Below are 27,752 nucleotides of genomic sequence, written 5' to 3'. Positions count from 1 at the left end.
AGCTGAAGAAAAGAGCAGAAATCACTTTTAAGTAAAAAATAGTGATAACCCAGTCCTGCTGAGGGAGGGTCCCAGGGCCAGGGAAGCAGCAGGACCCTGCTCTGTTAGTGCTGAATTAGCGCTGCCCTGCACTGAACAGAAAATAAAAGCTTTGGGTAGAGAGGGGGGTTCTGTGTCCAGTACTCATGGTTTAATCCAAGTTATTTTTGTAGCAAAGAAGTCACTTGGGACAAACAAGAACAAGAAGCCCCATGGCAGCCACCAAGGCATGGCCTTGTCCCCTCCCAGCCACCACACCCAGGATCCCCCACAGCACAGCAGAGAAATCCACACCACGCTCAAACTCAACACTTCAGTGCAAGAGGTTCCCAAGCACCAGCAGTGCAGTAAATCTGAAAAATAGATTTTATTTTTAACCAGTGGTATTGTGACATCTTATCTGGCATAACCAATTACAGCAAAATCCATGGATAGGAACAAAATAGCAGATCTCTGCTCTTGGGTGCAGCGTCCTGCCCAGGCAGCTGAGCTGGGAGTTTGTGCCCAGGGGCTCCCTCAGAGGACAGACTCCAATGAACCATTCCCACTCACACACACAGACACACCCACACACACAACACCGAGAGCTTTTAAAAATCTTGAGCAATATTTCCGCATGAAATCACACTGTAGCATCTACACGTAAAATGGCTGATAAAAATAATCTTGCTGTAGGTTTACATAGTATATCTACATTTTCATTTGAATACCCAGACCGCTGGCCCAGCAGAAAAGGGAGCCTTTTTGTTTTGATTTTGTTGGGCTGTGAAGAATTTTATCCTAGAGCACAACAGAGCTGCTCTCTTCATCTCAGCCCAGAGCTTTATTGAACATTTGGCCTGAAGAGATTGCTGGGAAGTAGCCTGGGAAGAATCAATGGCTTTGTCATCTACGTCCCATCCCTTTGTGCTGCCTCTTCAAACACGGGGCAAAAACACTACAAAAACACTCTGTGCCCCACAGGTAACAAGAATACAAAATACTGCAAAAGCCTTTCTCCTCACATACACGGGTACATTGCCCACACAGGATGCCTGCAACAAATTAAAAGTCTAAAACTGTTTCCTCCAGAAGCCCTAAAACTGAGCTCCTGGGAACTCCTGAAACATGCTGAGAAACCTCCCTCCTGCCAGTCTCTAACTCTGGGCATTTCACTCATGCAGAGTCCTGGAAAATACAAAATATTTCAACCATGTTTGTATTCAAACATATTCCCTTCTCATGTTTCCTTGGGCAGAGATCAACCTGCTAAGAAATAGCCAAGAAGCTCTTAGGTGAGAGGATAAAAAAACCTTCTAGCAAATGTTAGTTTTATGTACATAAATATTTGTATTTATAGATATAGACAGTGAAAGGGTGATTGTGTGTTTATGCATGCTTATTTCTTTGCTTTGGATTCCAACACTTCTAAAAAAAAAATCTTTTCAGGAAATAACTTAAGTTCTGGCACAAGATACTATAGTCATTTCTTTAAAGAACATTTTTTACACTTGATCTCACAAGAAACCTTCCAGCCCAAGCTCTCCTCCTCTGCAAGGAGAAGGTGAGAACAAAGCAAAAGGTGCATGTTTCTCTGGTTGGACATGACATCCCTCCCTCGGTGAAGCCTCCAGGGTGGCAGGTATTTCACAAGGAGCTGCAGCACAGGAGGAAGGGTGCTGTGATTTCATGGCCCTGCCTGAGGTACTCAGTAAGAGTTTCACTGAGACTGAACTGCCCCCAGTGCCAGCCCCAAAAAGTAAGGACAAAACCCAAGCAGCTCTACATGCACATACAGCTACAACATGCAAAAACACACCACCTTGTAGGGAACAGAATACACAAACGTGTGGCTAGCAAGGATCTTCCCCAACCTCTGGCTCCTGGGAGATAATGCTGAGAAGCCTCAGAACAAGAGGAAAAGAGAAAAACACAGGAATACCCAATCCAGGGGTTGAAGTTTTCGCCTCAAAGTTACTTCCCAATGACACTGAGTTCATGCCTGGCTACCTGGGAGCCTTCACCCTCAAGAACAGTGGGTCAGATTTCCACCCCAGACTTCTTTTTCCTTCTCTCCCCATTCATTTAAGGCACAAACATATTTACAGTTTCAAACAACACCTTTTTGTGTTCCAAGAGTCAGACACTGGAAGGCCTCTGCACTCTGCTGTACCAGGAAGATCTGGATGTAAATCAGACACCTGGCACTGAACATGGACATCCCTCAACCCCACCTTCAGTCCTGAAGAAAACAGAGAGGACTCTCCAAGCCTGTAAACCAACTTTCATTCTTTTTGAGGTTACTCAGTTGTAGGAGGATTGATAAATGGCAATGATTGCAACCAAACCTTGAAGTGTCACCTTCCCCACCTCCCCCAGCAGTGCAGAGTGTGGTGCACTGCCACTCTGGAAGAACTAAGTGCAGTCAGAACAGGTCTCCAGAGGCTGGCCCCAGGCTGTACACAGAATAACAGAGCATGCAGCATGTTTACACAGACTCAGCTTCCTTCCCTCCCCCCTCCCTCCCCAGTTCCACACACACAAAACCCCTCCACTAAGGAGAATATTGTTGTGATGAGGCACTTGAACGATAATTGGAGAGTCCCTTTGAAAAGGCCTTCCCTTCACAGTGAAGTGGGACGAGCAGAAGAGAGCAGTTTCTCAGGACTCCATCTCCTCTTGGTCAAGCGGGGGTGGCACAAAGCTGATTACTTCATCATAAGTCAGGCCTGGGGGAGAAGGGGGACAGAAACTTAGCAGCAGGACTGTGACAGCACTACCAGACACCCCCTCATGCAAGAAAACCTGCAACCATCTCAAATGTTCTAACACTATTTGAAACAGAAAGAATTGTTTCATTAAAACAGAAAAGAATGGTTACTCTGCTCTCAGAGACCAACATAAAAAATAAAAGATACTTCCAGAGCATTGAGGAGATGTAAGTTTGAAAACAAAGACATGTTTGTGTGCACCTAGTAGTAATTAGTTGCCAGGGACTATGCTAAATATCCACACAGCACGTGGTAGATTCACTCAGCGTGACAACAGGATCAACAGGATCCCCGTGTTTTATCACTTTCTTCTGTGCCTCTAACCATGGCTTAGCTGAACCTCAGCTCAGGGGATGGAGAGGAGGGGAGACTCATCAAGGTCTGGGAGAGGCAGCTCCAATCTCTGCCCTCTGTGAGCACTGACAGGAGCCAGGGAAGGGCTGGAGCTGTGTCAGGAGGGTTGGGTTGGATATCAGGGGAAGGTTCTTCCCTTGGAGGGTGGGCACTGCCCAGGCTCCCCAGGGAATGGGCACGGCCCTGAGGCTGCCACAGCTCCAGGAGATCTTGGACACCGCTCTCAGGGATGCACAGGGTGGGATTCTGGGGCTGTACAGGACCCCTGTGCACAGCCAGGAGTTGGACTCCATGATCCCTGTGGGTCCCTTCCAACTCAGGACACTCCACGTTTCTACAACCACACGAGAAGCTGCCTGTGTCTCTCTCCCCTCCCCAGACTCACTTTTCCACTCTTCAATCTCGAGTTCTCTGCTTTCAAAGGACTGGTCATAGGGGTCTGCCACGGGCTCATCGTCGGGGTCGTGGTACTGGGCGAAGTAGGCGTGGGCCAGCGCCTCGGCGGCCGTGATGCGCTTGTCCGTGTCCAGGACCAGCATCTTCTCCAGCAAATCCACGGCTGCAAGAGCACCACACACACAGGATTTCTCACACGAGCTGTGGGACTGCTCTGACATGTAAAGCTTCTAAAAGTGCAACACAGATGAGGAATCTGAAGTATCTCAGGACCCACCCATCATCCACCATTGTCTTCCTCTTATGCCCTCAGCCCACACGTCCCTCATAAACATAACCCTGTTCTGCACTACTCCTGCAGCCAGAGCAAAGCTTTGGGAATCTTTGTGTCCTAGGTCATGCTAGCTTCAGTTCCAGGAAAATTTAATAAGCAGGTCTTACCCAGGGGATTGGCACCAATAAACACGTGTTCAAAGTTCATTTTTGGCATGTAAGACAAAGACTGGATGTAGTTTCTTGCCTGTGGAAATAAATGCTCTGTTGAAGTATCAGACAATATCCAGCCAGCAAGACCAAGTACTCTTCAACCATCCTGAAGCACTGGTTATTATGGTCTGTCTCCTTGCTTACTCTGACACTTACTAAGCACATCAGCATTATCCTGTCCCAGCTAAGGCACTCAAGACAGCAGAGGAAGAGCTGACATTACTTGTGGTAAAGAAAGACTGGAAAGCAGAGAGGTGCAGGAAGAGCTGACTCCCTGGGTCCCAGCAGGGCTGGGTGAGCCTGCTGTCCTTTCCTGAGCTGCACAACACAGCACAAAATGCAAAACCAACTCACAGCCAGGCTCTCCCGAGTCTCACACGTCTGTGGCTGAGCACTGTTCAAATCTCACTTCTTCATTTAGTACAAAAACCTTGCAAAGAGCAGGTAGTTAATTGCCCACCCCATGCCACATGCAAGCAGTTAATTCACACTCTGAGTGAGGCCCTGCCCTGCAAATCCCCTTTCCTCTGCTCAGATCTCACCTCGTGGCTGGGCATCCTGTTAATGAGATATGCAGGGGGCGTTCCCGTCAGACGCATGATCTGCTGAAGCTGGTTAATATCTTAAGTGCCTCGTCAAGGGCTTTGTTAAAAACAGTGCAAAAACCATTTCAAACAGAAAACAGTCGCATACAAAAGCATCTCTTCTGCAAACCACAAGGCAAAAGCCACACAGGCAGTGTCCACTAAGTTTTTTCAGCTACCTGAGAGATGTTCAGCAATTACACGAGTGAACACTCAGAGCAATGGAGAATCACTGCTCAGTTGGTAACTGCCAGTACAGAAAGTTTTTCTGTCCAATGGAAGTAGCATTACACTCCAACAAGGTTGTGTTCACATTTCCCAGCAGTTTTAAGCCATCAGAGTAAACATTTTTTTTGGCTGAGGTTACTCCACAACAGTTTCCCTGTGTGGTGCAGCTATATGCAGCTTCAGGAAAATGCACAAAAACTAAAAACAGAAACAAAAACTCTACCCTCTGCACTGGTTACCAGCTTTTTTCTTTTTCCTGCTGCATAGAAAGTGTAAGTTTCTTGTGGTGCAAAGTGAAACTGGCTCACAGCTGACACCTTCTGAACAGCTTTGAGTGCCCTTTGAGTGGGCTGGGTGACAGAAGGCATTAAATGCAAAATTAGCAAAACATTAGCATTGCATAAAACAGAGTTAGCAGGTATCAGTGAACAGGGAAAGTGAGAGTAAGTAAAACAATGCAGCAGAAAACCAGGATTTGTTATAGTGACACACGCAAAACCATCAAACACTTAAGAGTTTTGCTTTCCCCATACAATGGAGAAGGAGTAGAAACAGTATTTTACTGCTTTTTTTCTTTTTAAACAGACTTGTTTCAGACCCAGATAAGAGCAATTATTATTTTTATTGTGCAATAATGTTTAAAAAAAGACCCACCTCAACTTACACACACAAATTAATCTTCTGCTTAATTTAGTCAACCTTCCATCTTAGTCTCTTGCTAATCCCCTGTACTTCAAATACCAGAATAGCCTTAAGGTCAGTTCACAGGGCACCCAAATTAATCTGGGTTATTCAGCTCTAACCCCTCCAAAGGTGAAACATCCCAGGGCTTTTTATACTGGTGGGATATTCAGCAAGTTGACTAATTTATCCCAATTTGCACTGCACCTCCCTCCAGCAGGTGTTACTCAAGGTTAATCTCACATTTGTATTTACAGTCACTGTTACAAGAACATTAAGCTGCAGCACAACATAATCTTCTCACCACTTTCCACAGCTCTGATCCTCTGCTGCTCCTCACAAACAGCAGCGACCTCAGTGCTCACTGTGCATTCACCTGCTAATCCCTAGCTCTGATTTATTCACTCCACCTTCAGGAACAGGTAGAACTGAAGGTCATTTCACACAGTCTTTGCCCAAAAATCACAATTCAAGGTTACTAAAGCACAGCACACAGAGGTCACCTCCCAAAGGGGACTGCAGGAGGGCTTTTTGCTGCTCCCTGGTGAAAGGGCCCCACACAGCACAAGAGCAGAGCAGGCTCTGCTGTGTGCCCTGGAACAGCTGCTGCAGAAAGGCACCTAAGAGGCATTTTCTGCTACAAAACCAAAGATACAGCAGCAGCCTTTCAGAAATTAATCACACCACAGAAGGGACTGTGTGTGTTTAGAGGATAACACACCTGCTCCTATTTAGAAAGATCCCTGGGTATGCAATCTGGAGAAATAATAACTGAGACAAGCCTCAAGCTCTTAGCTGTGAAAAATACTTCCCAGTAACACCTGATGATACAATAGATCACAAAGCATAAACCCACAAACTGAGAGAAAAGTCACAAAGCAGTAAAATGAGAATATGAAAGGATGAAATCATACCATGGGCAGAGGTAAGAGGAATAAAGATCAGATACACAAAGCATAAGAACTTAAAGCCATCCAAGAGCAAAGAATTACAAAGGAAGAAAAAGAACAGAAAATAAATCCCAACACATTCTACAGATAGACTACAGGAGAACAACACACAAACTCGGGACTTCTTAAAGGGCAGATATTACAATCAAAGTATAAACTCACAGACTCTGAGGAGATTTTCTTCAAAAGCTCAGGCCCTGGGGTTCCAACGAGTCTCAAAATGAGCTTCAACTGATCAATATCTAATGATGGACCATAAAGGAAAATGCTGGGAGAAATCAAAATGAAAAGCGCAACACATCACCCTATTAATGTTGAAAATTAATTCCTGCCAAGGCCTTGACTGAAAAGCTATTTTAGGCAAACCATATTCATTCCTCTTGTTTACAACTGAATATAACTGAACTCTCTCTGTATTAGATTAAACATCTTGTCTCCAGATAACCCCACATGCATTGAATTGGGCACTGCATCCTGAACTATTTTGGAGCAGAAATCTTCTGCCCCACGGGCAAAGGCTGAATTTCCATGCTCCCCTCATCCTCTCAGGCCCCACAGCAAGCTGCAGTTAGCAGGGTTAGGTTGCATTAGTGACAGCTGAAGTAAAGCAGAAGGCTGGAAAGGGGAGGCACTCCTATTGAGAAAGTCAAAGCTTTTTGTGAACACCTTCCAAGCTCATTCAGCCACTAAAGCTGGGAAGGCAAGGAAATGATTGGACCCTGCTCGTCCCCTGCAGCACCACCTCACCCAGGGCACACCCTGCCCACGGCCAGGGCAGCTGAGCCCCTGCAGCTGGCACAGGGCCCTGCCCTGGCACCTCCTGGGGACCCCCAGGGCAAGGGGATCACAGCACCTGAATGTCCCTTCTGCCCTCCAGATCTGCTGGGGCAGCAGGGACAAACAGAACAGGGGCTCAGGTTTACCACAGCTCTGTGGAAAGGATGGAACACAGAATGTTTTACCAGGAACAGAGCTCCCCTCAGGCCACTGGGCAGCCTGAGCTGTCCCCTCTAACAGGGCCTCAGTGACAAATCACACAACTGAGGGGGGGAAAGTCTATCAAAGACCCTGTTTTATATCTAAATCTCAAGAGTAAGGAGCCACAAAGTATCCTTCTTAAAACCATCAATGCATGGTTTACAGAGAGATTCAGGGAAGAATCTCTCTTCTTCCCTGAATTATCCTCCATAGGGATTTCAGACTGTCTGTAATGTTTATATTTGCCTTTAAAATCATACCAAAGCAGTTACACAATTTTTTTAGACAATCTTGTTTTCTGTGATCAATACCTTCCTCATGGTTGAAGGTACAGCTGCAGTTCCTTCTTAGAGTATCTTTTGAGTACTACAAGAACTTCAAAAACTGTTACCTGTGTGAAAAACCCTAGAAAAACCCTAAAAAACTCAGAGTTCCTGTAATAGTGGCAGACTCTGTACCAATGCTTTGCTAAAACCTTAATCTTGTAAGGTAAACTCTGGGCTAAAGTTTTATCTATCAAATTAATTAAGAACCCTGGAATTAGCACTTAGTCAGAACAGCTGAATTAATTTTTCACTTGTAGAGTTACTTGGCAAACTTCTAGCTACTCAAAACACTCAAAATCTAAGAGTAAACCCAACATCTAGTTGGATTTAGCACAGCTGAATTGCTAACTCTGAACAGTCAATGCTTAAAATGAGATCAGAATATCCACTGCTGTAGGAGAATTAGCAAAGGGCACTCTAACCACAGTTGGCTCATTTAAATTAGATTTTCTTCAGAGCTATTTAAAACAGTCCTTCTTTCACTTATTCTTGTGCAAGCAGCAGTTGAAGTGCAAATTTTAGAGAGCTAACATGCCACAGCTCAGTTTAAATATTTAAGTAATTTAAAGTCATTTAAGAGCCTGAGCACTGGTGTGCCAACAATATTGCTGCCCTGTTTGCTAGAGGAAGATACCTCTCAGATAAACAAGAAAAAAACCCAGAATATGGAACTGGCACTGCCAAAACCCAGCCCTGCTTCTGGTTTTAGGCCTGCCATGTACAACCTGCTGAACTGCAGCGTTCCTGAACTACAGGGCCCATCACATCCCAGAGAAATGAGCCACAAGCAACTAAAGACAGGAAAGGGATTTAGTAAATACAAAGCAGAAGAAAAACACCACCACATGTGCATGGAGAAGGAAAGCACAGCATGCAAACCCCAAGTGCCATCTTCAGGGTACTCCCAAAGACTGATGGGGGATTCTAAAATTCAGAAAATAACTCGTGCTGTCACCACCAGCAGCAAATCTCACAAGACTGGAAGAGTTTATCCAGGCAAAGCAAAGTTCCAAGTTGTTTTAACTGCTACCACAAGCAAGAATAAGGTGCATCAGAAGAATATGTAATTTCAGGCTGGTTAGTTATCATGGAAGTTTCATAATACTGAATAAAAATAGTAATAAAAACACTCTTCAGAGTTTAAGGCAACACAGTCACTTAAAACATACAGAAAAAGCTAAACTAGTACAAGCAAAGTCTAGATATTTTTACTTTATATGATTTTGTGCAAGTCAAATATTCAAACAAAGTCAACTTTCCTACTTATTTGTATGAATCATTCACATTACAAGAGCTGTAAGAATTTAATTTGTGTTTAACAGAAACCAATCTTGGCATCAGACAGATACAACAATACCAATAAAAAAGCCTCAGCTGAGCCTCCCATGCACAGAATATGTTGAGTTGGAAGGGACCCACAAGGACCAGAGTCCAGTGCCTGAAGGACTCTGATTTTTATCACCTCATTTTTTGGTCTCTGACTTCTTTACCACAATCTTGATCCCCTTCTCCACCTCCAGGCAGAGATTTTACCAGTATTAGAAATCCATCTTTCACCCAAATGCTTCTACCCATAGATTACAATAGGAATAATTCAATTACCTTCCATTCTGTTGTAAATTAGAAATATTTCAGCAATCAGGCAGAGCTAAGCACAAATTAACCACAGGGTTTTGTTCTAAGAGTATCTGAATTCTTGGTTTTAGTCAATGATAGCTGTGTTTAGAACCTCTACAGATTCAGAAGTTTAATTTCAACATTCATTTTTGAGATGCACAATCATCACAGATAGCACTGAACATCATAATTTCAGAGTCCAACTTTATTACTTACCTGATTAAATGAACTTACACCTTACCTGAACTCAACAGATGCATCCCTGGGCTGTACAAAGAAATCTGTGATGGACTGTAAATAACACCACAGCATTTCTGCCAACACTTCAAACAAGAGAACCATCTGAACAGGGGGATGATCATCCTGAGAAGCCATTACATATTCTGCCACTCTAATTTTGGAAATGTAAGGCTACACAGTCCAGAAAATCTACATCTTGAGACCAAAAAGCAAGAACTACTTTACATTTTCAGTTGTCAAACTGGAGCAGATTGCAGCAACACAAAGTCACATTGTGTCCAACCGCACAGGGAATTTTCTAGAAGTGCAGTGGATTTGGATATACCACATCTTTGGCTACAGGACACAAGGCCAACATACCTTGAATTATTCATGTTAATATTAATTCCAAAGTCAATAAGTCAGCAATTGTACAGTGACACTACAGGAGGAACAAGGGCCTCTGCAAATCTGTGGGTACAACGAAATTAAGAGGCCAGAAGTACCCAAGAGGATCTAAACCTGGAAAAATCCCTTCAACTGTCTCCTAAAAAATGCACATAGAAAGTTTTCAGGCAGGAAGAAACTAGAACTGACTCATCTTAATTCTGCTTGCTGTCTTTAGATGTCAGCAAAACTGGAGTGAAAGCTGCCAGCCTGAGTCCTTCCAATCCTTGGGTGTTCCATGCACAAACAAGATTCAGAACCAACCCTGCTCCCCTTTTAGTTTTAACCTCATGATCAAAAAGCACAACCAAAGTGGGGAATCCCACAGAAGGACTGCAAGAATTACAGCACCATAAAGTTTTGTCTAAGATAGGAAAGGATTTGGTCTGTTTTTCTTAAATCTAAGCAACTCCAAACAGAAAGAGCATTTAATTAAAAAGCATACTGCCATCTGCAAAAGAAATTAAGCATTTAAAGTAAATCATCACAAGCTGGGAGACAAATTAGTGAAGTACCTTATTATGATAAAGCAAACAAATTAGATCCTAGAGGTAAAGTTCATTTAGCATTGCAGATGTCAGTGGCTTTAATTTACAGCTAAGAACAGAGCTGGAGAAAAAACTTCTCAGGCTTGAAGAATCACCATTTGGTTCAATTCATGAAAACCACAAAATAAATCAACATCATGCAGCACTTCTTACACATTGCAAATCCTATTAAAAATATTTTAGTTGCAAGCATTAAATTCTTTAAAATCTCAAGTGTTACTGTTGCTAGGGTCAAACAATGGCAACAGCTTAAAGGCTTTTGCTTTGAATGAACAATTCTTGGTATCTCAGTTTTTCTTAAAAGAAACAAATCTGTCCAAACCAACCTACACATGCTGAATCAACAGATAAAAATATACCAGCTTTTGTTTAATTCAATTTCTATCTCTGACAACAGAAAAATACAGCAGAGATGACTACACAGTAGAGTAGAACAAATTCAACAAATTTAGAGAGAGATTGAGATGGAGTCAAGCAGAAAAAGAGGAGAAGAAAAAGTTAATGCACACTGAAAAGAGAGGTGATATTGTGGAAGCTGGAATGAAGCTTCTCCTCAGGAGAGAGTTTTGGAACCCAGATGCTTTCTGAAGGTAAATTAAACAGAGAGCAGCAATTCCAACACCAGCTTTCTTTTCATCAAGTGCTAACATACTTGAATTAACTGACATAAATACCAACAAATTAACAAAAGTTATTAAAATGAACAAACTGGTTGAAATAATGAACTTTGGTAAAAGGTGGGCAATGTAATTTTCTCTAGCAAATGAAAGCTCAATTTCTAGGCAATGAAAAATCTTGGGGTGTAATTTACTACTGGCAATCTCGTATGGCTGAACAAAAATTTTAACTGCAGCTATTTGCATCAAGTCTCACTTCCAATTTCCTGGGGAAAATATCACCAAATCTCAAAGCCCTCTCCAGTTTGCCAGAATGTCCAGCTCAGTCCACTTTGATGAGGCAAAAAAAAGTATTTTGGAAAGATCTTAATCCAGGTTGATTTTTCACATCAGTACAAGCACACTGTGAAAGAAGGTTCTCAGTTTGTTTACAGTCAAGCATGGAAATGGCACCTAAACATTTCTGAGTAATTTTAATGAGAACCTTGGCACTAAAGAATCTGCAAACCCCCTGCTTTCACAGCCAGGATAGCTCCAGGATAAAAAGAAGAGAGGCCAGAGGGGAATCACATTTGCAAGAAACCTGAAGCATGAGAGGATTCTTGGCAGACACCCATGCAAGTATTACTAGAAACTCAACTAATAAATTTAAATAAACTTAAAGGAAAGTAACAGAAACAAACAGTATGTAAATCTAGTGTTGACAAGAGACAATAAAGAGGAACAGATGTGCAGCAAAATCAAGAACTCACCTCCTTGTACTGTGAGTAAAAGAAGCCATTAATTTAAAAACAAACTAAAGTCCATAACTAAACCCAGAACTTATCTTCTTGTCAATTATGTGAAAATGAAGATCTAATTTCCATTTCAAACAAGAAATTACTCTTAAAGGATACGGTCTGTTCCAGGGAACAATGTTCTTCCAGTCAACAATTCAGCCATAATGCATCCCACTGACCAAATATCAACTGAACAAAATAAAACAGAAAACAAAACATGATCCATAAAATTACAGCCCGAGCAGAACCATCCCATCCAACCAGTACAGACAACTCCATCCTTAAACACGGCACTGAAGCAATCTGAAATACATTGCAAGCTAACTGCTGCTGTTCTGTGTCATCTAAAACTTGTACAAATAACAGAATTCAAGATCAGGCAGATCTTGAATTGAATCTTGCATCTTCCTTCCAGACTACACCATGACCTGAATACCAAAGAGCTGGAGAGGAATCTAAACCATCAAAGACAAAGGAACCTGTCCCAGAGGACTCTGAGGAATGGATTTGTATGTGGCCTTATAAAAATGCTGCCCAAACAACCATCAACTATGGCACTGACAATACAAGACAAGCCCATACATGTGCAACAGGGGGGAAAAACCATAAGGTATTGTATATGAAACTGGGGTAGCACATCATTTTCTTTGGTGCTCTCCTGTACAAAAACTATTCTCAGACTTTGATTTTCTTTTCTGTTCCTGATCTGCAAGTCTTGCTGGAGAGAAGATACTGGAAACTGTGAGGAAGATAAAGCTGTGAAGAAGTGGCTAACAGGAGAGGAAAGGATGAGAGGTTTATCCACTTTTCTTCATACTACAGCTCCAGACATTCTCCTCAACCAGACACATTCCAGTCACTTATTTTAAAAACCACTCTGCTAGGAAAAGCAAGGGATAAGTGCTGACAATATTTTGCTGATTGCAGTTTCAAAGGTTCAAATTTAAAGAAGCCTGGTGAACACTATCACAATGATTCTTAACTTCCCCCTGACAGACTGGGGTTCAAATACCAACTCCAAAGCACAATTACCAAGATGCCAACTTATGCAACCAAATGAAGGAGGAGCACGTGCAAGGATAACCTCTTTTTTACCCCCTCACAATTCAGGAACTTGACAAAACAGAGAATTCTTGTGCTGGCTAAAGGCATTACCTGTCTGGTTGTAGTGCATCCAGTTGAGCATGATCTCAGGAGCCCTGTACCACCGGGTGGCCACGTAGCCGGTCATCTCATCATCCGTGTGCCGCGCCAGCCCGAAATCCAGGATCTGCAAACACACAACACCGACCACTGCAGTGTTGTAGCCGTGAGGCCTGGTGGCCTCTCTGGCGGGCAGTCGCCTAAGGGCAGAAATGCCCAGTCATGGTGACTAGGCCAAAATAACCCTTCTCCCGCGCTTGGACCCTCTCTTATCTCCCTGTAAGACAATAGGTCACTTTCTACCCCAACTCATACCATTGGACCACTTCTCAAAACCTCGGTCCCCTCTAAAAACCCCACTTTTCCCCCAGCTCAGTGGAAGAGCTGTCCCTGAAACCCTTCACGGAGAATGCCAAGAAAGGATCGTCTGTAGAACTTCATACGGCGCTTCTCCTCTCTCTCCCTGCATCTGCCAAAGCACCTTAGCAAGCTTATGAGCTGAGAATCACTGCAAAAGAGCTGATCACTGCTAAGAGCTGAATATCACTGTAACTAAGCTTGCTAAGTGTTGCCTGTGCCTGGGAGCTTTGCCGGAGTTGCTTGGGCAGGGGGGTACGTAGGTGCACCCCTAGCCAGGAACAACCAAGGCAGCCGAGACCGACTGAAGCTACTGGGAGAAAAACAAAACTGCAGGGCAACAGTGCAAACACCCAGCACAGACAACAGGCAGTCACTGACTGGGGACAGGAGAGGTGGGAGAGCTGCAAAAACACATTATGAAACCAAATTTCACAACCTGTGAAAAGACACTAGGCTAGAACAGCGTAGGACTTGACAATCAGAATTATGTCTGGGTATCTTGTCTCCAAAACAAGTAAACACAAACTAAAGCTGTTAACTTCCATGATGATTCACTAAAAACACAGAACCAGATAAAAAAGCCACATCCTTTCAATTCTACACCTGGGAAGCACATTATCACTTTTCTATGAAAGTATTTTCAAGAGGAATTGTTTTGACACTTAAGTTGCAAGGGACATCCACATGGCACTCACTCAAATCTCAGTCAAACAAATCAGATTTTTTAATGACATTACCTTTAGCTCACAGTCTTCATTAACAGCTAGGTTACTAGGTTTTAAATCCTAGAAAATGAAACATCAGCATTAACAGTGGAATATGTGTTGTTTTGGAAGTAGATAAAATTGTAAATGGAAATAAAAATACAGATTCCAACTGAGTGCAAATACTAACTTTGGATAAATTATTTTATCACAGAGTCAGAAATCTCTCCTGTGGTTCTCAGAGGTGTCACATATAACCAAAAATGCATAAAGGCAACGCTGGTGCTACATATTTGTAATTAACAGGAAAACTAATTCACAGAGAATAATTATGGATCTTGACAACCACTTCCCCCATGCAATCTTTTTACTACTTAACCAAAATAATTGTCAGAGAATTTTCTCTTGTTTCTCTTGGTGCTACATTGTAAAAATCCATGCTTTATGTTTTAAAGATACTGTTTCACTACAGGAAACAATCTCAGAATGAATACTCACCCTGTGTATTATGTCAGCTGAATGGATGTACTGTAAAATAAGATGACAACATTTATGTAACAGTCCAAGCAGCCACCTCCTCATCTCCTCCCTGGAAAACACTGCCCTACCCCAGCCCACACAATTCAAATGCTCCAGCCTGTCTGCAGAAGAAGCAGCTTTGTGTCTGTGGGTTTCACCAGGTGGGTGTTCCACTCTGCCTCTCCTCAGGAACACCCAGGAGTGCTGCTGCCCCAGTGGAACAACACAAGTAAACACAACTGAAGAAATGGAAAATTCACAGCCACAGCAGACCAGAGGGCATCACAGTTCATCATTTTCCAGACCCTGCCCATAGGAATGCATAAAAACAATAGGTAACCTTACTGATGCAGAGCTCCAGAGAGGCAGGAGTGAATGAACAATAATAAAATGTTATTCTACAACACTTAGGGAACTTAGAGAAGCCTCCCTATGCACTCATCTGAACCTCTGAGGATGTAACACTCACCAGGAACTCCCACCCCCACGGTGAGCTGTCCCCATGCAGGGAGGACAGGGGCACTCACCTTCAGCCCCCGAAGGATCTGGTAAATGAGAAACTGCACGTGGTCATCAGTGAGCTTCTGGCATTTCACAATGTTGTTCAGGTCTGCTCCCATGAGATGTGTCACCAAGTATCTGGGAACAAAAGCAAACACGTGGGCTGTGAAGCAATCTCTTGGATAGGATTAGGATAAAAATTCCCTATAAATCTCCAGTAGCAGAGCTGACTGTCCCTAAGCACGTTGTTCAATGAAACATTGATCCTGACACTTTAAATAATGTAGGAAATTAGTACAGTGATCCCAGCAGCACTGAGCAGTAAACCACAGCAAGTGAACAATTCTGACAAGTCCAATAGCTTAGGATATACTATAGTATATCCTAATTCAGTGCTGGAATTCAGGATTATTTTAGTGATGGCAGACAGATTCAAGAGACAAATATTTCTGTCATAACCTGGGAGGCATAAGGAGATACAAAGGACATTTTGTTGCAATCTTCAGAGAAGTTACCTACACATCATTGAATTCTTCTAGTGATTTGGCAGGGGTGAACACGTCCAACAAGCCAATCACCTAAAAAGAAAACAGTGAAGAGAAAAGCTGTGAAATATTTACAGCATGCTATGATACAGTTACTAAGATCCTTTGTGGCACTCAAGTATTTATTGCAGTAGATGTTTCATTTCCATCTGTTCAGTGTTGTGCTTTATGCAAGCTAACGAGGCCTCCTGGAACTTGAAAACCTGATGCAGACACACGTGAGAGCTCTGCAGCTCCATTCACTTGCTCAAATCATCATGAACTACATACAGGATATAAAAAAACACCTTATGTCCAAGCCCCTCAAACCAGCACACCTTCATCATTTGCTGGTGTGTTCTGTGCCACACAAAACCAATTTTTTTTTTCAAAATTGTGATCTGAATAGTCAAGACAGTAGCAGGAATATGCCTGTCTGAACCAGCTCTGATCATCTCTGCATGTGTAGGATTTTTAAATCACAAGCTAGATAAATTTCCCACAGATAAATGAAGGTATGATGAACTGATTATATATCTATCTGTAAAAATGACTTCTTTTTATTCCTTACTCTTAAGGATACATAGGCTCTTTGCAATGCCAATCAAAATATTAATGAATCTCGGGCAGCTGTTGTCACAAACTAATTTTCATTGCTTAACCTTATTAGCTTTTTATTGTGTGTGTCAATAGATAAATCAAAGCTTTCCTGTTTAAAGAGTATCTTGGGTGTGAGAAAAGGTCCAGAAAGAAACTCCTGAGTGCTACAGGGTTTTTTACAAGGCCGTGTCATGACTGGACAAGGGGCAATGGCCTTCCACTGAGAAAGGGTAGATTTACACCAGATATTAGGAAGAAATTCTCCCCTGTGAGGGTGGGGAGGCCCTGAAATGGATTCCCAGAGAAGCTGTGGCTGCCCCATCCCTGGAAGTGTCCAAGGCCAGGTGGATGGGACTGGAAGGTATCCCTGCCATGGCAGGGGGCAGAACTGGATGATCTTAAGGACCCTTCCAACACACAGCATTTGATATTTCCATGGATATTAACAGGACCAGAAATTACCTCTATTGCTGAGACAATGGTATCACACAGGAACAATTATTGACAGTAATACACACATGCAACACAAGTTCCAGGGATGTGAGCCACACTAAAAACATCAAGATGATTTATGTGATACCAGCTGCTGAGTGCAGTGGTCAGAAACCACAGCACAGAAGTTCTGAAGAGATCAACCAAGGAGATCCTTACAGTCAGACTCTGCTTGCTTGGCTGTTTGTGCCAGGTAACCATCCTGGCTTTGCTCAGCTTATGCCCAAAAGTTTCCCTTCTGCCAAGCCAGAGTTTGCTGGGACAAAAGAAATCAAGAGCTTCCTTTCTTCTTGATGTTCTGACAGCTCTACCAAGAGTTGGTTATGAGAATTTCTGCTCCATTGCACACACAATTTGCTCCAAACACCATGCAGTATAAATATGTTGTCATGTTAATGTCACACAGAGAGGAAACTGGTCAGGCAACTGTCTTCTGTACCATGGAAGCTTTACCAAAAATAGTTCAATACAACACTTGCCACATTCTGGTTTGTTTCCTTGTTGATAATTTAAGTGGATGGCTCATATCAACAGCCTTCTGATTTCCACCCCTTCATCACCACCCCGTTTTTCCTCCCTATTTTACCCACAGGAATCTAATGAATGTCTGCTCCATAACTTTCTGACACAGGCAAGTCAAAGAAGAAATATTAAAAACCCTTTAAAAGAAGGGTTTATTAAGGGAAATTATTAAAAACCCTTCAGAAGACACTAAAAATAAACTTTGGGATTTTCTTTCTTTAAATAAATGCTTAACATAACAAAAACTGCAGTTTACTACAATGAGTAACCAAGAGAATGTAAGTGACACCACCTGTGTCCCAAATCCTTATGAACTTGCTCAATAGTAATTTTGGGATTATTCTAGAAAATATTAAGGCTTTTTTTAATACAAAATTGGTTCTTGTGGGGGAGTTGGGTGTTGGTTTTGTTACTCTGCATGATAATCAACAGCTCTAATACCTTGGACTACAGCAAGCTTTGCATTTAGCATTAAGAAAACAACACAGGCACCAAGATATTTCAAAGCAATCCTGCTGGATGCTCAGTCCAACTTTAGAAAAGTTGGAATAACCCTGTCCCTGCACTCACATTTTCATGTTTCATGTGCTTGAGCAGCCGCAGCTCCCGGTAGGTCCTCTTGGCGTGGATGATGGACTGGAAGGGCCGCGACAGCTTCTTCACCGCCACTCGCAGGCCGCTCTTTGTGTCAAAGGCAGAACTGCAACAGCAACAACAGAGCAGCCACATCATCCAAACTGCCCATGAAAGCCTTCAGATCCTCACTTATTCTACACTGAGTTACAGGCAACACCAGTGAAAATGATTTCTGGGTGTCCTGGTCCGTAACCTGCACGCCACCCCAAATCCCCATGTATTTACACAACTCGTGGTTTCTGCAGAAAAGGTTTAAGGTATGAGCCTTGTCCACACAGTAAAGGGAAATTTTGTAGGAAAAAAGATAAATGTTTATGACTTTGAAGTGCTCTTAAACATAATTATGCACTAATACTCTGGAGAGAAGAGTGCTTGTAAATACTATCACTATTCCTAAACACACTTTCAAACACCACACTTGATCACAAAATATTATGCCCAAAATACTACTTTCATGGTTTAAATCCATACAAAAATCCAAAACTTGTGCCTAATAAAATGAGTTATGACTGTTGTTAATCATAACTGAAGCTGAAATTAAATTTCTTTGGTAAATCCCATTCAATCACTAAGAGTTCTGCTATACAAAAGAGCATGTGAATAAATGATACATAGCTGTAAATTACCAAACCTTGTCCCTTTAGCAGAAAGCTTGTACAGACAAAGAGTATTTTTTCTCAAGAGTCCATGAAAATTTATTTAATCCCACTCAGTAACTAAATACATATATATATGCACATATATATACACATACGTATACATATAGTGCAGTAAAATTATATTTTAAGTAATTCCTTATGCAACTTATAAAGCTCTGGTCTGTCCAAAAGGAAGGAGGAGGAGAAAGAGAGGATGTGAAATCAACACTTGACTCAAGACAAAAAATATGGGGAAAGTACAGAATGTAAAGGGTCACACAAGGACAATACTGGTTGATTTTCCTGCTCTATTTATGATTCAGGTGAACTCCTGATCCCATTTAAAAGTGAGTATGCACTAGTTCTTGACAAACATTAGGCAAAAATGAATGCTACATGTTTATAAAGTGTGAAATATAAAGCTTAACTCTCAAAGCTCAAAACCAATCACAAAAGCAGTCTTAGAATAAACCAACAATTGCATACACAAACCACAACACCCACTCCACCAAACAAGTTATTTGAAATAAATGCAGCTGTCATTTACTTTTAAAGCAACCACCAAGAATTAACCTGCAAAAAGCCTCCTTATCTCAAATTTGCCCAGTTTCCAAGGAATTTGATAAGTGAAGTTTATGAGAAATAAAAACCACAACAGCAGCACCCTTCTCTGAGCAGTGACCCTTCCCCCAGGCCTGGCAGGGAATGGAAAAATCCTCAGTGGAAGAAGAGCATCTCCCTTTCTATAAAGGGCATCCACACAGTGGAAAGAGCTCTCTGGAAAACACACAGGAGTACAGCAGCTCACAGGAGCAGCAACCTGCCAGAGCTGAATTACTCAAGCTGGATCACACTGGCTCAAAAAAACAACCATTAGCAACTACTTCCACATGAAAGTTATCCTTTACACCTCAGCCTGGCAGACAAAAGAAGCCATCAAGCACTCATTTTTTAATGTTGATTTTAAATTTTCAAGTTTTCACACATCACTGGAGAAAAAAAATCAATATTTAAGTGGCAACACCTCATGAAATTTAGAATTCAATTTTTTTTTTTTGGCCTCAGGTAAAATTCACCATCTTGCAATACACAGATATCTCTAGTTCGGCCTGAAATTACATGCCAGCATTTTACTGATACCTAAGGTGTTTTCTAGGACTTAGAGCAAAATAAGAGTAGTCAACATAATTCAGCACATGCTGTTATAAATTAGTCATGGATCTCCACCAGTTTCCAAACATTTCAGGTACGAAATGCAGCAAATACCAGCAAATCTTTCATCTTGCAAACATGCAGGAGATCCCCTGCATCTCAGACCTTCACAGCTCCAGAGTCAAGTTTACCTTTTGGTTTCCAGGATTTTGTGATTTCAGAGCCACCAGACATAAGATAAGCTATTTCAGAATTCAAATTATTCAAATTTCACCTTTTGTTTTTAAATGACATTTTTTGGGGTCATATCAAGTCACTGTGCTGTTGTAGCAGCTGTACAACCTCCAAGGGAATTGCAGTCAGCAGTACTGGTTAACAGCTCAATGCACAAGCCCAGGAAAGAAAATTCTATATAACTCCACGTTCACAATCTAGACATAAAGTCAGAACACAAAGTTTGGTTTTATTTGAGGCCTCAAGACTATTACCCTACAGATAAAATCATGCTGAGTAATTTTCTGCCAATACAGATAACTGGCTAATGGCTGCTGCAGAACAGCTGGAGAACATTTTAAAGAACACTAAGCTGCCTTTCATCACAGACTTAAAACAGCTGCATTACACTGATCATATTTCAGCTAAAGAAGCCCAATTAGGAAAAAAATTGCATGATCCACAGTTTTAAATCCCTTTTAAAACAAGATCAGCACAAATTTAGAATTTATGATACTTTTTTTTAACCTCTTACACAGTACTGTGCTATGGCAAATGAACTGCATCCACCTCACCATAAGTGAGCTAAAATTACAATTCTGATCTAACCTGAATTGAATCCAGAACACAGGAGGTAGAAGAAAACAATTATTTCAGAGAACCAACCCACTGCTAGTAACATTTGAAGCAGTCCAAGGAACTAAAGTGTGCATAAAGTTACTTATAAGCACAATTTATTTAAACATTAGATAATCAGAATGTTAATTCTTGTGCAAAGGGTATTTTATTAAATATATGCTGCTCATTGCTAGTGCCTCTGCAAACACCCAAGCTAACTGAATCCCCTTTGTGCCAGCTCTGAAGTTAATTTATGCACACCTAATCAGACAGAAAAACACAGTAAACTGACAGTTTATCACTGACTGCAGTCACTTCTGTACCTGCACTTCAGTCATCCCCCTCCCCACACACTATAAAAGCTGCAAATATCACTCTCCTGTGCTAGATTAGCTTCTGCTTCTAAGAAAGCTGCAATAAAAATCTCCCTATAGGACAAATGTGCTCTCACTGATTTCCCTTCCTAATATACCAAGTTCCCCTACAGTGCAAACTCCTTGCCAGCACTCTCAGAGCTCTGCTCACAGCTCTGCTGTGCCTGCCCTTCTCCTACTCAACTCCTCCTTCCTCACACTTCTCCTGCCAATCCTTCCTGTGTGGCTGCTCCATCCCACTCAGTTCCACAGCTCTGTTCCTATCGCTCCTCACGGATCCACCACACCTTGCTGGAGGAGCAGTCCTGGCCCTCCAAGCACACACAGGATTTGGAGGCACTTGCACACTTTGATAAGGGATTAGAAAAAATCCACGGTGGAACTATTTCCATAAAGATGATATTTAGGGTTATTTCATTTCATCTGGAGCCTAATGTTTTAAAATGTCTTAGATCTATAATGTTCTCTGGGAATTCTCAGTACCCAAGAAATTCAGACTTAGTGTAAGTGCAACTGTGGGTTGAAATGGGAAGAAATCACAGGTTTTGGAGGGCTGTATCATCTGACAGTCTAAAAAAACAAAAGGTTAAAAAAAGCTAAATAAAAAGCTAAAAAAAAATCTTATGCAAGATTTTGAGGAAGAGTAAGTCATGGCTGTTTAATCCTTTCCAAATTAATTAAGGCAATACAGCTTGCAAAGCAATTAAACCAAGCCCCTTATTTTACAAAGGCATCAGTACAACAAAGAACAGCTGCTAAAAATGTAACAATTAAGTCAACTCAGAGCATACCGAATGTACTTCACAGCCTTTCAGAAACTGATGGCAAAAACTGTGAAAACATCGTTTTACTTAGCTCAGAGCTGGCTGAACTGCTGCCAGGAGTCGAGACTTCCCTCCAGCACACGCAAGAAATGAAGCAATCCTCCAACTCCAGTGTGAGTCACCAATCAATCCCATCTCTGTTCAGCAACTTCCCACTGCAAGATGTTAAATTGTCTAGGCCCCTCTCCTCCTTATGTGAAATATTACAAAATGCATCTATCAGGAACCTTTTTTTTTTAATGCAGAGCTGGTTACAAAAGCATGAAAAGACTCTGTTGTATAAATACAGAAAATGTTACATGAATGAATGGAACAGCATTTCATACAACAGATGCCACAGTCATTGTGACTTAGGAAGAAGCAATCTGAAGATATCTGTATATTTTTCTCAAAGGTTTGGAAGTGAATCCCTGTTAGTATCTCCAACACTTGTAGCTCTTAAAAATGGGTCCTGAGAAAACCTGAGCTGGCCATTTGAACCTCATTGTTCCAGCAGTGCACATCACCCTTCAGAAAACTCTGCAATATTTGCTCTCGCTTCAGGCACGTGTCCCAGGCTGCCTGCAGAAAACGCCTCTCCCTCCATCCACTGACTCCTCAATAGTCAGGTTTGTGTTTTAGGGAGTTCCAAGCCATACTCACAGCACATTCAAAGCAGCCTACAACAGCTCCACAGTCTAAGTGACTCATCTGGCAGCTTAATGCTTTCTTTTTTATTCATTTTCCCCTCTACTTTCTGGAGATTCCTCATTTTCAAATGCCTCATTTTGACAACTTAAACAATAGAGCATTTGATTACATTCGAATATATTAACGCAGTGAACATACATGAAAATATATTTACCATTTGAAAGATTGTTAAAACACCACTATGTACTATCCCAACAGGGATACACAAAACTCCAAATGAAACTAGGTTGCTTTTTTTAAAAAAAACCTCTAAAGGGACAGAAAGCAGAACAAGTCCTTGCAGGAATACCCCAAATAATATGTACCACTTGTAGCTTAATAAACTTCCATAAATATGCAAAAGTTTTTGTTGTTTTCTTGAATTTTACAATTCTGACATACTTTCCATATCACTATATCTTTTCTGGAAACTATTTTTAGAAGAACATACAGGAAGCCATTAACATGGACTGTAAAAAGACTCTGTGCCACATGTCTGAAATTGCTTCCAATACAAAATTGTTTCACTTGGTCTGAACCAAGTTGCACAATCCTTGAAAGTTTTGACACAGCAAAACAGGAAATTCATGATGCAAACTCTTTAGTTACTGGCTGAAAGCAAACTTTGCAAGTATTATATGTACCGTGGAGATTGTAGGGAGGAAGAAAAGAAAATAGGAGTGGGATATGTGATGTAGGATCAACCTTAAAATACAAAGGACAAGGCACAGAGCAAATGAATTTCCCATTACATTTCAGGAGTTGCATAACTCCGTGACACTTACAGGGGTATTTATCAGCTATGTCAACAAGGTCCTTCTTTCACCAAAAGAAACCTGTCTACTCCCTTCCAATCAAAATCATTCTATAATTATATTTAAAAAAAGAAAAACAAACACACAAAAACCTCACTCCTCAGACAGTATTCTGGTTATTCTTGCTACAAAATTGAGCAGCCTGGTGTACTTTTATGAAATGCAAGCAACTGCACACTTCAATCACAGCATTTTAAAAAATGCATGTTATTTAAGCTCAACTTACCAACAACTTTATAACAGGTTAAGAATAGCTGAGTGTTTCATTAAAACTGCAGCGCATGCAAGGCAACTTATTTTCTTTAACAGCAGAATGCAGCATGCATCCCTCCTTATAATAAAATTGATATCCATAATGTAAATTTGCATATTAAATTAATTAAAACATGTGCATGCCTGCTGGAACACAGCAGCAAAGCAGCTTTGTATTTATGCACCCGTACTTCAAAATTCTGCTCACACTTTGACAGAACCAAAGAACACAGAATAAAAACCAGAATGCTCGTGCGGAAGATGTTTCTTAATCAAAGGAGGCAGTAATCTGTGAGCACTTTACTAAATGACTGCTGAAGTCTAGAGGCAAACTGATTCAAATGCTACCTTGTCTTTAAGCTTAAGCAAAGTATGCAGCTCCATTTATGTGTAATGATCCACCGCACTTCAGCAGAGAAGCTACAAATTAAGGACGCATTACATCTCACACATGTAGCCTGGTTTGTTCCTATTAGGTAATCATTAAAAATTAACTCTTCAACCTCCCTGTATTTCTGCAAGTCCCATATCAGGACTTTACTCTCCCAGGGAGCACATACTGCAGTAATTCTCTAGCAATAAAACCAGTCTTCCTGTGCTCATCTATTATTGCCAAGAAAACATCGGTGCTTGCAAATCCTCTGTAACAAGTCAGGGACACAAAAACAGCCCTCACAGCATTCTCTCTACTTCTTGCCTATCAACAAGTTCCAGATAAAAATACAATTGCCTCCAATATAATCTATCCTTCAGGTCCAGAAAGAATCTGGGACAAGAGCTGCCAAGCTCTCAGCTCTCCAAAGCTACGGGGGCCTTACCAGGTTCCATCTCTGCACTCCCCACCTACTGACTGCAAGAAATCACACTGAAATATGTCCATATGAGATCATTCGGGGCGGCGGGGGGAAGCCGGGAACGACACATTATTATCTTCCCCTGCAAAAATGTTTCAGAGCCACCTGCCATGTGGTGCAATCCCCGACGCATTCCAGAGACGAGACTGCGGCTTCCCGGCAGCACCGCGCGTAAACCCGGCGAGAAAAATGTCTCTTGCAGGAGGCTGGGGAAGAGCTGGGGGACAGGAACCCCCGGGGCACAGCCGAGCCCCGCTCGCCGCGGCGCCCGCCCCGCACCGATCCCGCCGCGGGTCCCTGCAGGGCAGAGGGGGCCGCGGGCGGGGCAGCGACCTAACGCGACCTCCCCCGCACAGCCCCGTCTCCTCCCGGCACTCACCAGACGGAGCCGTAGGCCCCGGAGCCGACCGGGGAGAGGTTCTGGTAGCGCTCGGGCACCTCCCACACCGTCTTGTTCAGCTCCTGCCGGTAGAACTTGGGCCGCTCCTGAGACATGTCGGTTGCGGAGCCCGCCCCGCCCGGCCCGGCGGGAGGGGGAGGCTCTGCCCGCGGCTGCAACAGCACCGCCGCCACCACTACCCCCTTCTCCTCCTGCAGCAGCAGCAGCGACTTCTTCCTTCCTTCCTTCCTTCCTTCTTTCGCTCCCTCCCCTCAGCGCTCCCGGGCGGGGGCAGCCCCCAGCAGCGACGCCCCCGCTGCCGCCGCCGGCCCCTCACGCCCCGCCCCGCGCCGCCGCCGCCCCCCCTCCACAGGCACGGGGGCGAGGCCGAGCACGGCCGTGTCACCGCCTTCCCCCGCCGCTCTCCCTCCTCCTCTCCCTCCCCGGGCTGTGCCACGAGGGGCGGGATGGCCCCGTGAGGCGCGGCCGGTGGTCGTGCGGCCAGCGGCGAGCGAGGCGGAGGCGCCGGCGTGCGGGGCGGAGACACGCTCCCGCCGCAGGTGGGACGGCGCAGGCGACACCGCAGCCACCGCCTCCGCCCCTGACGCCCCGCCCCGGGCCGCACAGCTCGGGCGGCGCACCGCGGCCCCGTACACCCCGCACAGCCCAGGCAGCCCCGGGCGCTGGCCGCGGGCACCGGCCCCGCTGTCCCCGCAGTCCCCGCACAGCCCGGGCGCGGAGCCCGCTCCCCGCGGGCGGCACAGCCCGGCGCGTCCTCAGCGCCGCGCTCGCGAGAGCTCCGCGCACAGGGCACCGATGCCCCAATATGGAGCCCGCGCGGCGCCGTCTCGCGAGAGCCGCGCTGAGGGCGGCGGGGCCCGGCCCGCGCCCAGCGCGTCCCGCCTGCCCCTCAGCGAGCGCCTTGCTTCTCCTTGGGCTGGTCTAAAAGTGACAACAAAAATTAAAAAATGTATAAAATAATAAATAATAATAATAATTTTAAAAATAGATAAGAAAGCTTAGCTAGGGCAGCACAGGGTGAGTACAGCCTGCCGGGGTGTATCTCTGCCCTAGTGCTCATGAAGCCTTGCAAGGTGCTGTGAATTGTTCCTGTAAACTTCCCGCAAGCTGGTATGAATTGTTCCTGTAAACTTCCCGCAAGCTGGTATGAATTGTTCCGGTAAAATTCCCGAGGATGATTTGTTCCCTTCCAGGAGTGTCAGGTCAGCGGTGTCGGGGAGAGTTAAGCTCGCACTGCTCGGATTTCCCATTATCCTTATCAGTTCTCTGTCCTTTTTGAGAATAAACTGCTTCTCAATGCTTCTCGAAAGGCCTTGCAATATCAATGCTACAGATGGGTTTGCTTTCAAGTGCATGCATAACTCTCAAGTCATTAAGTGCAGCAGGTTAAGCGAATTTTGGAGTGGAACCCGTGGTGTCTTCACCAGTTAGTAAGTACAGAATATCACAGCAAATAATTAATGTTCGAGAATTGTGTTCAAGACCACTCAGCTTTTGATCTCAAGCTTTAAAAAGGTGAATTGTGAGCAATACAGTGCAAAATAGACACATTCTGAATGGGTTATGGAAGCTTGCACCTATAAAGTGAATACTTCTTGGTGTGTTAGGGTTCTTAACGCCTTTAATTCACAAACTCTTTTGCTTCCTGTTAGTTTTGCTTGTTGTATGACTTTGCCTTGAAAAGGGTGATTGTGCTAAAGGATGTCAGACACACCTTGCTCTCTCTGTGATTTGGAGTGACTGGGGCAGTAAATATAATAAATATAATGCTGGAGTCCCTGCTGTGGTATCAGAAGAAACAGGTCTCAGTGACTGGGGTTTTGTTTCTTTGTTTTAGTTTGGTTTGATTATGACTATCGCAGTTTTCTTTCTCAGTCTCTTTTTGGATCCAGTCTGGACTCTGATTATGGCTTTGTCTGCTCTGCTAAAGCCTCCTATGAAAGTAAACACAGAATCTCTTATTCATCATTTATTTGGGCTTTGTTTCAGTGTATACTGAAACTTGAACTGTTGTTTTGAGACCGTGACAGGGCCTGAGACTCCAGACTGAGCCACTGGGTGAGGTTCTCCAAGGTGTGGTGAGTTAATCTATCAGCCTGCTGCTGCCAAAAGGACAGGAGCACACAGGGAAAGGAAACAGGGAGCCAGCCTTTCTTTCTGGATAACCAGCTCTTTCATCTGCTTAGCCATGTGTGGTACTGAAGCCTAAAACTATGGGTCTTGTCCAGCTATAAAGGAATTTTCTGGTAAATGCAGGCAAACAGAGCTGTAATTTGAGTTGCTGTTGATTTTTCTAGTTTTCAGTAATCATGAAGACTTGTCAACAAGGTTACTTTGTGTAATAGTGAGATCCTTTACATTGTGCAAAAGCCTTCTGTTCCACCACTGTCTTTTTATATCTTAAAATTGTAAAAAGGACATTGGATGAAATTCTGGAGTCAGAGAAACAAAATCACTTGATGGTAAGGGTTGAATTGTGTATAATTATGACATGATGTAGAGTTAAGAATCTGTCCACCCAAAATTACCTGATGCAATAAAATACATTTTGCCCAGAATTCAAAGGGAGAATTTTGCTAATATTATTGGAAACTTTATCATTGCACTCAATGTTTAATGATAAAATCTCTTTTATTTCTTCCTCCAGCTTACTGTTTAAGAAAAATGTCTGCCTTGCTTCCTCATGATCTTTTCCCTGTTTCTTTGCCACTTCCCTGTTTCGTGTGTTTTCTCTGTTCTCCATTTTGTATCCACTTGTCAACAGAGCCACCCTTGACAGTGAAATTATGGAGAGGGACACACCTTTGTAATGTTAATGAGTCCCCACAGTCACTGGGCACAGTTCAGGGATGCCAGAAGCCTCACTTAGATTTGGTTTGTAAATTGAACAAACAAACAAACAAACCCACTAACATTGCCAGGGGATGAAAAGGGGGAAGAAGG

At 43.1% G+C, this 27,752-nt stretch overlaps 1 protein-coding gene across 2 annotated transcripts; it reads right to left on the bottom strand.

Annotated features, from left to right (window-relative positions):
* Window positions 1-382: 382 nt before the first annotated feature.
* On the bottom strand, window positions 383-25,061 carry MAPK14 (mitogen-activated protein kinase 14). 2 transcript variants are annotated; one of them, XM_063418161.1, is made up of 12 exons: window positions 24,789-25,061; window positions 17,935-18,064; window positions 15,746-15,804; window positions 15,253-15,364; window positions 14,705-14,734; window positions 14,240-14,287; window positions 13,155-13,269; window positions 12,117-12,188; window positions 4,568-4,647; window positions 3,981-4,059; window positions 3,529-3,702; window positions 383-2,747 (listed from the first exon to the last, which is right to left on the bottom strand). In XM_063418161.1, the coding sequence occupies exons 1-12, from the start codon at window positions 24,902-24,904 to the stop codon at window positions 2,680-2,682; spliced, it is 1,083 nt and encodes a 360-aa protein (XP_063274231.1). In that variant the 5' UTR covers window positions 24,905-25,061; the 3' UTR covers window positions 383-2,679. The 2 variants fall into 2 exon arrangements, with proteins under 2 accessions (XP_063274231.1, XP_063274230.1); XM_063418160.1 differs by lacking the exon at window positions 4,568-4,647 and adding an exon at window positions 6,631-6,710 and having other exon boundaries at window positions 24,789-25,059.
* Window positions 25,062-27,752: the final 2,691 nt, after the last annotated feature.

This window comes from Prinia subflava, chromosome 23 (assembly GCF_021018805.1).
Source record: "Prinia subflava isolate CZ2003 ecotype Zambia chromosome 23, Cam_Psub_1.2, whole genome shotgun sequence".
Taxonomy (NCBI): domain Eukaryota; kingdom Metazoa; phylum Chordata; class Aves; order Passeriformes; family Cisticolidae; genus Prinia; species Prinia subflava.
The sequence above is the reverse complement of the archived record's forward strand: the minus strand, read 5'-3'. Positions and strand labels throughout refer to the sequence as shown.

Coding starts and splice junctions, on each gene's coding strand:
- MAPK14 (XM_063418161.1), bottom strand. CDS start 24,904: ATGTCTCAGGAGCGGCCCAAGTTCTACCGGCAGGAGCTGAACAAGACG. Junction 3,703..3,980: donor TATTGGTGCCAATCCCCTGG/GTAAGACCTGCT, acceptor GTGCTCTTGCAG/CCGTGGATTTGCTGGAGAAG. Junction 2,748..3,528: donor CGAGATTGAAGAGTGGAAAA/GTGAGTCTGGGG, acceptor CTTCTCCCCCAG/GCCTGACTTATGATGAAGTA.